Source organism: Ursus americanus, chromosome 9 (assembly GCF_024610735.1).
Source record: "Ursus americanus isolate L20-20 chromosome 9, mUrsAme1.1.p, whole genome shotgun sequence".
Classification (NCBI taxonomy): domain Eukaryota; kingdom Metazoa; phylum Chordata; class Mammalia; order Carnivora; family Ursidae; genus Ursus; species Ursus americanus.
In genome coordinates this window covers 46,541,403-46,553,538 of record NC_142135.1, presented here as the reverse complement: position 1 = coordinate 46,553,538, position 12,136 = coordinate 46,541,403, and the positions used below count along the sequence as shown (strand labels likewise).

Genomic DNA, 12,136 nt, shown 5'->3' with positions numbered 1-12,136 from the left:
ACCGACACTTGTTATTTCTTAGAAAAGACATAGACTTTTAATCAGTACACCTTTTTATCAGTTCATTTCTGGAGGAAAAGAAGTTTAAGGAAATGATAGTAACTGAGAAAACAAATAACACATGCCACAGAATGTGGTAATCTTTGTTGAAGATATATTTATTAAATAACATTTTGGGAGGGTAGGAATTCACATATTTACAAGGAAGCCTGTATTCTTATTTGACTTTTATAAATCTTTTGACTTACTTTTTTGGATAGTAAACCTAGAGACAGTATAATTCTTTTTCTTTTAGAGAATGAAAAAAATGACTAAATTGCAACTTTTCTACTGGGAAATTTTAGCCCACATTTTTAAACATTTATTAATTTGTCTATGGGCTTATCTTAATGTTAAACTACAAAGCTGTGTATGGGCTTTGGTTATAATGTACTTGTCTCATCAAATTTATCATCAGATCAAATTTTGCACTTAATATTCAGAGTGTGGCATTTTAGAATTTTTTGGTATATTTTTATTCAGGAATTTTAATGAAGTCCAACAGTATCTATTATCTTAAAAAATTTAATTCTAATTAGACATAGGATCAAATAAGGTCAAAAAGGAAGGAGTAACTTGCTATGTTTAGAAGGAGTTTCAGGTTTATAACAGGTTATAACAGGTTTATAACCAGGTAATGGTAAAATTTAGTAAAACCATTTTAATTTAGCTTCTGTTATATAACTTACAACTGAATAATTTGACCTGGGAAGAGTAAAAGTATTTTAGCAGTGTGCTATACTGTGCTTCCTGCCCACCAATCCCAAGATTTTACTAAGAGTATTCTTCGGTGTGCTAAAGGCATCCTGACCAGGAGAGGTCTGCTGAGATGCTTCTGAGGAGCCCAGAAGTCTGTATGCTCTGTTGGCCGAATTACTAATCTCTCCAAATGCTGTCAAAGCATGTTTTGTGCAGAGTTAGTGCTTCAGTTTGGACTTTAGATTCTAAAGAGACTAGGACATCCCAGCTAGTTGAATTGAAACTCAGAATTTTACTTCTATATTTAAAAGCAGCAGTAACATGTACCTTTGATTTGGGTTAAAGTGATGTGGAAGTTTTCTGTAATATATATATTTTTTCCAGACACATTTTAAAACAGTTATTTGGTATAGTACACATACTACCTTGATGGATTATAAATTCTCTCTAAAAGTGTAAGTGCAGAGAATGCTGGAAAACAAAGATGAATATCAGGAGATGAAGCAACTGAAAACCTAGAGCAAATGGATTCTGATAGACTGACTTAAAAAAAAAAATCTCTGCAAAATTGTTTTCTTAGCTTGTGGTTTTCTTTTGAGATTTGGACTCCATTCCATTCCCTAGCATTGTGAAAATTACCCATGTGCTACAGCTACATCTAAGTAGTGCTTATTTCATGCTAGCTTGAATCTGGCCTCAGGGTATTTGGGTATACATAGGGTATTTGAAAAATATGTATTTCACATTAGAACAAATGAAACTATCCTTTTTATGATTATAAAACCCCAAAATTTCTGAAGTTCTGAGGTCTGCTGAATGAGATGGTCACTGTGTTTTTTTAAAGTCAGAACTATAATAATTGTTGCACTATTTTTCTCTAAAAATAAAAGCAAAAATTTACATTATCTGGAAGAAATCTTATGATAATGCTTTATCATTTGTTTGTTCATTTAAGTAATATAAACTGAGTACTGACCATGTGTTAAGTACAAGTCGCATGAAGTCTCTACTCAGAAGGTATGGCTTGGTGGCACTGACAGGCACTAAGAGATAATAAAAAAAAGTATATAAGTATCTGAAGTGACAGGGTGGGAGGCGGTTTCCACTGAGAGTGCTTATGTTAATAGCAGATAATGTACTGGAAGATCAGCGCAAGCATCCCTGAGGAAGTGATGTTGAAGTTCAAGGATAAGTAAGAATTGGCTAGGAGAAGATGGTAAGCAGTCCCTGAGGCAAAAACAAAACAAAACAAAACAAAACCAAAACACCCAAGTGCATGTGATGGTCTTCACACTGTTTAGTATGTAAGTGCTGGTGAAGCTATTTTGTCTGCTATACTAATTGCCCAGTTTAGTAGTTGCCTCCAGAAAGCTGTTGAAAACAATTTTTTCAAAATCTTTAGATAATTTCTTTCATATATATCAAGATGGGAGTGCTGGTGGCTGAGGGTGCAGAAAGAGAAGATAGGAAGAAAGAAAAAAAGAAAGAGGAAAGAAAGAAAAGAAAGAAAGAAAGGGAAAGAAAGAAGGGAAAGGAAAGGGGAAAGGAAAGGAAAAGAAGGAAGGAAAGAGAAAAGGAAGGAAGGGGAAAAAGGAAAGAGGAAGAAAGGGAGAAAGGCAAGGGAGAAAGGAAGGACTGTCATGCTAGCTCATGAAAGCAATATTTGGACCTTTTGGAGAATTCTATGAAAAGAAGGGAAGGGAAATTTATAGAAATCTAACTAGTTGCCTCACCCATGGTCTGATGTCCTTTGTGGCCCAAATTAAAGCCTTTACTATAGCATAAAAATGAAACCCTAGAGGACTTGGGGCATTATTGTAGCAAAGTGGTGGCAATTTGTAAAAATTGCCTAAGTGGGTAGAATTTCCCTGCATTAGAGTGGACTGTTACAAAAAAGTTTCAACTCTGAGTCTAAAACAAAACAAAACAAAACTGCCATCCATGTTTACAACTGCCACTGAGGAATGGCAGGTTATGCTAAAAGGAAGGCCCTTTTGTCATACTTCGTTCCTGATCATTTTGGTTAGAATTGTCTGGGAATAGGTGCTGAGGAGGGTTGAATGGCTCTGCCTAGGATAGAGGCATTCTAACTTGGAGTTGTGGAGCTATCCGGGAGTGAGGAAAGGCAGAGACAAGGGGCAGACGAGAAGCAAGAGCAGCCAGGAAATAACTGGAGAAGTGTGCACTGAGTAAGGAGAAACCATTGGTCCTAGGCATGGGGTTGAGGACATTGATTTCAAGTATAGTGTGCTATATGTGATACAGCATCTCTTTAGGATAACCCCAGTGTTTGATGAACTCTATTGCACTTACAAATGCTCTAAATATTTGATTTAGTTTAGTTTAGTTTTGTTGAGGAAATATAGGCAGAGTCGGTTTTATTTCTGGATAAACAAGACCTGGAATAAAGAGTATTTAAGGAAGAAACAGTGGCAGAGGTGACATCAGAATGTAGTCTGGGGAAATGTTAAAATCTTAAGGAGAGCTTTGTACTTCTGTGGATTTGCATGGGACTTTATCTTGATTTTAAGAGGCCAGTAGAGCCCAGCTTTTGTAATTTGTATTGCATGGAATTCCTGACCAGCATCCTGATAATGGAAAAATGTGCTACCATCAGTTAAGAGATAGGTAGTGGACATGGTACAATTATGAATTCAGCTGGAGGAGTATTGTAAATGCTCATGTTTTTTTCTTACAAATTCCATTCATCAAAGGCCATATGCAACTAAGGGGGAAAGCCATCTTTGATTCAAAGGGAGTCAGTTCTATGCTTTGAAAGGCTACAGTTGAAAGTTTGGATCTTCTTCCAAAGAAGATTTTTATTTTTCTCTTCGATAAATTAAGTTCAGCGTGAGTGACAGTATCATTGAATGGTTAGAATGGTGTTTTATTATTGTTTCTCAACAGTCGGTAATCATCAGTTCCAATACTGAGGTCAGGTAAAGAGCAGTGGTTACTGAAGCAGTGTTGTCTATAGAGTATGGAAATGAGAATGGAAAAAAAAAAAAACAGATAAAAGCCATTGAAGTGAGTGTGTAAGAGCTTAACAAAGCTAATTTAAGAATGCTGAGAAAAATTAAGGGTCAGTAAAAATTAGATAATGTAGATTTGTAATCACTCAGGTGTGTGACCAGTTCAGTAATGTTCTGTGGGTGGAAAAAGTAGGGTGATTAAAATGGAAAAATTAAAATGATTCATACTGGAGAACTGTGAGAGTGAACAAAATAAATGCTTCCTTGTTTGGGTTTGGAGGTTAGCAAATATTTGTTGGATTGTGAAGAGAGGGAATTTAGGTTATAAGTGAAGACAGAGCATGGTATTTGATTATTCTTTTATAAGTATATATTAATATATTATTGTATTAAAGGTTGTCTTTAGATATCCTACCTTTTTAAATTTGAACTTCTTTACTTTCAATTAATCCTTAGTAGGTAAATGATCTTTTTGAAATAATTTCACTTTCTTGCATTTTCATATGGCTTGTCATATATTATGGAAAATGTATTGCTGTTTTAGTCCATAGAATACATGTTAAGTCCAGCTGTTCACATTTATCTTTCGATTTTCTGTTGTTCTTTAGAAAATAAAAGAGGAGACTTTGAGTTTGGCATAGACATTTATTTAGTAGAAACTAGGGAAATATTGCTTACCTCTGTCTAATCTTAAAATATTCTTTCTTATATTATAAGAGATGACAGGATTCCAATGTTTGCTGTCAAGAGTATATAATGGAACTTGCCTTTGAATCCTCAATTGTAACTTTGGATATGTTGGCAATGTGTAGAACAAAGTCAGCAGTATTGTACAATATAAGAAAAAAACTTTCAATTTATGATCTTATATCTTGGGGAGGAAATTTACCCATAATTATTTCCTTGGTTTGTCGTTAGTGATAGTTAAGCTAAGCTTAATAAATGGAGTTAACATAGTACACTTAAAGTGAGAGTATTTATTTGTATTTTTATAAGTCAGGCTGACTTTAGTTTCTAAAAAAAAGGATTGAAGAATCCTATAGCAAACATCATAAGAAGATCCCATATATTACTCTGGCTCTAACTACTACCTAGTAAAATTTATGTGGATTTACAAAAAAGTGGGGGAAGGAGTTACAGAAAGATTAGGGGAACTTATTTTAAAAAGTTCATTCAGAGCTATAATACAAGAATACATGGATTGCAGTATGTTGTGATGGCCTTTGGACTAATCATATCTGGGTTTGAATTTCAGTTTTGCAATTTGGCAGTTGTGTTGCCTTAAGATTACCTAAAACTTTGAGTCTTAGTCTCTTCATCAAAAATGGAGACAATAATACATGCTCTACGGTGCTGTTGGAGGACTGAATGAGATAATGTATACTAAATTTTATTTTATTTTATTTTATTTTATTTTATTTTATTTTATTTTATTTTATTTTATTTTATTTTATTTTATTTTATTTTGCTTGGTGGTGGTGCTAATCCCTATCACCTGAATTAACTGAGGTTATTTTTTTTATCTTTAATATGGCCATTTTAAAAACATTGATAGCTACAAAAACTATGATTTTGCACAAAAACTATTATTTTACTAATGCATGATTTACTAATGCAGTGTAATATACACTCGCCATTTAGAAAACATTGGTCCCCTACGTTATACAGATTTTACAAATGTTGATATGTTTATGCAATATATGAAGATCACAATTTTTAATATCGTCACTGATCATCAGAAAATCCTTAAGTGTTAGGAAGCTGTCAAGTTTACTAAAGTGGATACAAGTTTTCCAAAAATCAAATTTTTACTTGAAAGCTTGAATTTTATCATAAGCAACAGATACTGTATATTTGAAGTGACAACTACACTTCACTCATTTTTGAGAAAATACATTCCAAACATCCAAGTCATTTATTATAGTTTGTTTTTAGGCTGTTCTTTCCAGTAAATATGGAGTGCAGTGAAAAAAGTGGATAGTTTAGCTTACAAATCGGGATAATAGCTCACTTTTACTTGAGACAAAAATCTCTTTGAAATGCTGCAAAAATTCTTTATACTTTTCATTTTGTCACACAGTATCACAAAGAAGTGTATTCAGGGTCAGATGGTTGAGATTTGAGAAAATTAATATTTTTTCTGGCTTTTTAAAAAAATGCAAGTGTGTGGCAGTGAGGAATTCCATGACTGCTAGTATAGTTTGGTCTCATTATTTTGAATCATGCTTAGTTGCAAATAGTTTTACCCATCATTATTTTTGTATGATTAAATTTCAACACAGCAAAAAGAAGCAAATCACATCTTAATGGTATTATGATCTTTTTAAATAATATTTTTTCTCTTCATAGTTTAATAGTATCATGGTGGCAGTGAGAATGTAGAGCAACTGAAACTTACCCCTTGGCTACTGTTTTAGCCATTTTAGAAAATTATTTGTCATTACTAATATATTTGAGGATGCACATACATTATGACTTAAAAATTCTAATTCTGTGTGTATTCCCTGGAGAAGTTGTGCATATATATATATATCTCTATATATAGATATATAGATATATAGATATGTATATATATATACAAGACCAATCATAATAGGCAAGTTTGTATACAGCAAACAAACAAACAAAGGCAAAACAAACCTGGAAACAAAAATCCCTGTTGCCCACAAACTAAGAAAAGAGGAATAGAAAATCCCCTTTGTGATATATATATATATATATAATGAAATCTTATGCAGCAGTAAAATGAATGAACAATAGTCATTAAGTCTCATAAACACAATGTTGGAAAATAACAACAAAAAAGCGAGTTACAGAATACTTAAGAATCACTTCATTTTTATGAAGCGCAAAATTAAATATGCAAAATTAAAATTAGGTTTTTAATGGTATGCATACATTTTTGATTTGTCTGTATAATGAAAAGCAAGGGAATAATAGGAACAAAATTCAGGGTAGTGGTTATCTCTGGAGTGGATGCCATGTGTCTGTCCATGGAGGACAGTGTACAGGGCCACAGGTACTTTAAAGATCTGAGTGGGTACATTAACACTATTTTATGGTTACTTTTAAACTTACAATATATTATGTATTTTTTAATTTAATAATCAATAGAAAAAATGCCAAAACCTTAAAAAGTTAATAGAGAAATGAATAGAATTGCCTAATTACTAGCTCGTTATGGTAACTATCCAATTCTATAGATAATTTCATGCATCCCTATCATTTACCTTTAGTAAAAATTAATTCAGAAATAATCAGATACAACGATATCAAAAAGTTTGGAAAGATTAATAGATGATATTAGTTTATTGTACAGTGCCTATGTCTATTTGACAGGATCAAAATATTTTTGAGCAGAATTTAGCATCTTTAGAAATTTCTTCTGCAGAAAAATTCCTTGTACTTTCTTCTGGAATATTCCTTTTTAAACTCTTTTCATCTTGAATGACTCAGTTTAAATCTCTCTGTGAGAGACATTGTCTTTTCCTGGCAAGCAAAATAGGTCCCAATAGGTCCCAAAGGATTCAGTTTTCAAGTTAGACTCCTAAGAATCAGAGATTTTACCCCATATCAAACTTCTTTTAAAAAATTTAAAGGTACAAGTTATTATGAAATGTAGAGAGATGAAGAAGTCTGAGATCACCAGCATAGCTCTCCAGAAAAGATCTGAATCATGTCCATAGCTTTCTATACTCCCTCTTGCCTTGTCTGCTTGTACAAGTTATTAACTTCTCATAAAATGATTTTCGAATTTTGTATGACTTAATTTTTTAGACTATGTATTGTGTTATTGCTAGTTTTACTGTATAATGGTGAGGATAATTTTCTACCATTTCCCGAAGAGCATAGGACACAATTTAATTAATTAATCAATTAATGTATATGGCCACCTATTTGTTCCTGTTGCTTGTGGTGGTTTAGTATCTCCTGGTGAATTTCAAGAAGCTTAAATGTCACTGGGGTCTATTCTTAATTCTTTGGCTGCCTTGAGATTTTCAACACAAAGTAGGAAGTCCAGGAATCACCTGCCTTGGGCAAATATGATGAACTTAGATCAGAATAATACTAAGTCCAGTGGAGACTTACTTTCCACATTCCTGCCACAAAGTCTGCCATATCTACCTCCCACTCTCCCTCCAGTCCATGGACCTCACTTCTTCAGAATATAAAAACTTTATTTCATTTGCATTGTAACATCCAGGCTGGGTGGAGGAAAGCCAATTGCTTTATAACTGAATTCTTATCATTGCTGAGTTTTACTGTGCTTACTATTTACGGGAGTAACTAGGGATAGAGTTTTAAGTGGAGTTCTAGGTCTGGAAGGAATGGTTGAGGTTCTGTGAAAGTGATGGAAGGGGAAATGGATTTTGGCTTTTAATTTTATCTTTGTAAGTTATGCTAGGCTATCTCCTTTCTGTATACATCAAATAAATAAGCTTTATTACTAAGCTTTAACATCTGCAGACTTTAGAGAGATTACGGAAACTCTAGCTCTACTAACTATGAGTGGTAAGACAAATTATATAAACTCTTTAACCTGAAATGTCCTTATCAATGGAGGATAATGTTGCTTATTTCACATAGATAACATTAATAAGATGTGTATATAATGTTTAGCAGAACAACTAGCATAAAAATTCAAAGTATGTGTTAGATGTTAATGTGATTATTTACTATTATTATTATTCCACATAATGTTTATCTTATATTTAAGTATGATTTTTATATTTTCATGTATATAATTGCAGGTCAGTAATCTATGATCATTTGGGCTTTTATCATTGCCTCCACTTTTTTTTTTAAGGATAGACAGCATTTGTTAGTTTTTGCTCTTAGGTTTTTAGTGACTTCTTAATAGGAATGCTTAGAGCTAGAAATGAATGGGGAATGGTCATTCAGTCATACATCTCCTGGGGACTTGGGTGTATAACACACTATAGCACAAGAATAAAGAACAATGGCTGCTTTTAAGATGTTCATAATTTACTATTTGGAAACAAAAGTTTTTAAAAAGCACTTTTGTCGCTGATATGAAGTTTACACCAAAAAACAAGTGTATGGCTGTAAAGAGAACGATATTAACCATTGACTTCAAATATTTCCTTAAATTATGAACACCTAATTACAAAAGATGTTTCAATCACTTAAGACAGTTATAATATGTATAATCAAGTTCTGTATGTAGAAAATATTTTATGAATGTCAGTGTTTAGGCTTAACAGTATGATGTATTTAACTGTATTACTGATGATTGAAAAAAAAAACTAAGGCATTGAAATGGCATACATGATTAAAATGCTAAATTATAACAGAGCCTTTCTACTCTTGACAGTAAAGAGTTCTTATCAGTCATTTTTGTACAATATGCAACACCGTAATCTTTATGTTCCTTTGTTCAGAAAATCTGCTGAAGACATAGTAGAATATGAACCCCAACAATGTGATGATTCTCACAATATAGCTATCCATGTTAAAAAAGCACGTGGTGGCCTTACTTTATATGAGCCTAAAAATTTTGAAGAGAAGTTGGTAGAATTCCTGGATATTTTAAAGAAATTGTAAGTATTTTTAATATATTACTTCTTGTAGTTGAATAATGCTTTTGAATAGCTCCACTTTTTTTGTTTGTTTGTTTTTTAAGTTAGTTGCTTGCAGGTAAGTGTGCTTTAATTGTATTCTACCATTAGTGGTTGATTCAGGAGAGGTAGAAATACTGAAGACTGTTCTAGATGAATGCAGTCGTCATCAATTCCATCTTCATGGCATATCATGGATCTATTGGTAATATATCCAACTGTGGCACATTTTAATTTTAAGTTGCAAGCAAAACAGGTGTTATTTACTGATTGTGTTAAATCAAAATTATGTTTAAGATTTCATCAGCTTACAGTTATTTGTCAGCTCTTCACAGCATTTAAACTGTCTTCCCCATCACAGAGGCTTTAAAATAAACTTACCTCATATTCTTTTTAACTTCTTGGAAGACTTTGTACTATGATTGGGGTACAACTGCCTGAAGGAGAAGGAGAAGAAGGAGAAAGTAGGGCTTAAATTTAGATGGAGCCTGGTTTCCAGAGATGGTATTGGATTTGTGAGTAAAATTAAAGTTGAAATGAGACCATGGGAAAATGTGATAATAGAATAAGGATTGACAACACAAACAAAATGAATAGAAAGTGTCAAGACTAGAATTGTGTCTGAAATAAAGACCAGTAGCATGGAATGAGGAAATAAAAATCTGGCATTTATGTTTGGAGGAATACACTAAGAATTCTATCTATAAGTACTCTTCTTCAAAATTGTCATTGCAGGGGCACCTTGGGTGGCTCAGTTGGTTAAGCAGTTGACTCTTGGTCTCAGCTCAGTTTTTGATCTCATGGTCCTGAGTTCACACCCATAATAGAGCCTACTTGAAAAAAAAAATTGTCATTGCAAACTTGAGAAAATATGGTCAGAGCTTCCAGGAAATTTGAGGATAGTCAGATTTTCGATACTTTTACTTACAACAACGTGAACGAAATAAACACCGCAATTACTTGTCCCTTTATAAGAAAGTGGGTATGAGGGAATTGTAGAGAAGGAAATCATAACCACCTGCCATACACGGTAAGTTGCATAAATAGAAAATTTAATGAGAATGTGTTCAGTGATTATGTTAAAAATTTTGGTAAGTTGCATAAATAGAAAATTTAATGAGAATGTGTTCAGTGATTATGTTAAAAATTTTGGTAAGTTGCATAAATAGAAAATTTAATGAGAATGTGTTCAGTGATTATGTTAAAAATTTTGGTAGAAAATCATTAAAGCACTGAAAGTTACTGGAGCTATAGCCACTTTCATTCCATTAAACCATAATGTTGACAAAAATTGCATTGGATTAAATTTTTGAAGTGTCTGGAAACCCGTGAGACACTCACTGCTGATTTCAGATTGTGCTGGGCTGCAGGATTTTCAATGGGGTAATCTCTTCTTCCTGAAAATAACAAAGTGGCACTTCCCAGACAACAAAGGTTCTCATCTAAGATGCCGAAGGAGCTCAAGTGGCTATGGTTCTCTGGCAAGGTGTTAAAATATTAAGAAGTAAATGTAGGTTGAAGTTAGGATGGAAACTGCAAATGGATAAAAACCCAGTACCATGTTAGCAATAGACTGAAGCAGGAGCCCTGATAGAAGGCTATCCAAACACAGGGTGGAATAGACAAAGAATCTCCTGCTGCCTCCTTATGTGGACTGCCGTGGAATTCATTTAACAACCAATCTCCAAATACCCTAGACAACAGATGTTGGGAGAGTGGCAGTTTCCAGAACCTACTCCCTCTCACATGTGAGAGAATGGGTGGGTAGGTAGAGGAGATCCTGAGGTACTCTAAGCTCCCACTTTCAGTGGCTCAGAATTGGCCAAGTATGACTCTTCAAAATGAAGGTAGCAGGTCTTGATGGCTGCCAGTGGGTGGGGCTGTGTCACTCACTGAGTTACAAGGGCAGAGTATTTGAGAAGGGAACTCACTCTTATGTTTAATATTCACAGAAGACTTTAATTTTTTTTCTTTTTCTTTTTTTTTTAAAGATTTTATTTACTTATTTGACAGAGAGAGACAGCCAGTGAGAGAGGGAACACAGGCAGGGGGAGTGGGAGAGGAAGAAGCAGGCTCCCAATGGAGGAGCCTGATGTGGGGCTCGATCCCAGGACTCTGGGATCACGTCCTGAGCCAAAGGCAGACGCTTAACGACTGAGCCACCCAGGCGCCCCAAGACTTTAATTTCTATACATAAAAATTCTGATTCATCCTCATATCAGTGCTTTGAAGTGGATATGATAAGGTAGTCAGTAAAAGAGCAGTGCATGTGCTAAGTTCGCAATCTATATTTGTTCTTCCACAGACATGGTTTTTATCTTCTTGTCTCCTCGGTACACTAGTGTATTCATTTTCCATTACTGTGTAGCAGATTATCATAAATGTAGTGGCTTAAAACAACATCTATTTATCATCTCTCTGGGCAAGGCTTAGTTGAATCCTCTGCTCATGTCTCATAAGGTTTCAGTCAAGGTGTTCGTGGAGTTACATTCCTTCTGGAGCATGAGGTCGTCTTCTAAGCTTGTAAGTGTTGGCAGAATTTAGCTCCTTGTAAAAGTAGGGCTGAGGTCCCTACTTTCTTCCTGACTCTCAGGTAGGGGCGCATTGCGGCTCCTAAAAGCCTGCAGATCCTTGCTGAATCACCATCTCTCAGACCTTCCCACAACATGGAAGCTTAAATATTCAAAGCCAGCAAGGGGTATTCTCTCTTTCTCCTGTTCTGCTAAGATGAAGTGTTATATAACTGTATATCCCATCACCTTTGTCATATTATATTGGTTAGAAATGAATGTTGGTTTTGCCCCATCCCCATCCCCAAAAAACTCAGGGGCTGGATGGGGGGCCCTT

The 12,136-nt window shown here is 34.2% G+C and overlaps 1 protein-coding gene across 2 annotated transcripts in view; it reads left to right on the top strand.

Annotated features, from left to right (window-relative positions):
* Nucleotides 1–12,136, top strand: part of CNBD1 (cyclic nucleotide binding domain containing 1) — a 445,210-nt gene that overhangs the window by 42,596 nt on the left and 390,478 nt on the right. For both annotated transcript variants that reach the window (XM_087864416.1, XM_087864415.1), the window contains one exon: nucleotides 9,113–9,271. In XM_087864416.1, the coding sequence (XP_087720542.1) occupies nucleotides 9,113–9,271 (159 nt within the window). The remainder of the gene's footprint in view (nucleotides 1–9,112; nucleotides 9,272–12,136) is intronic.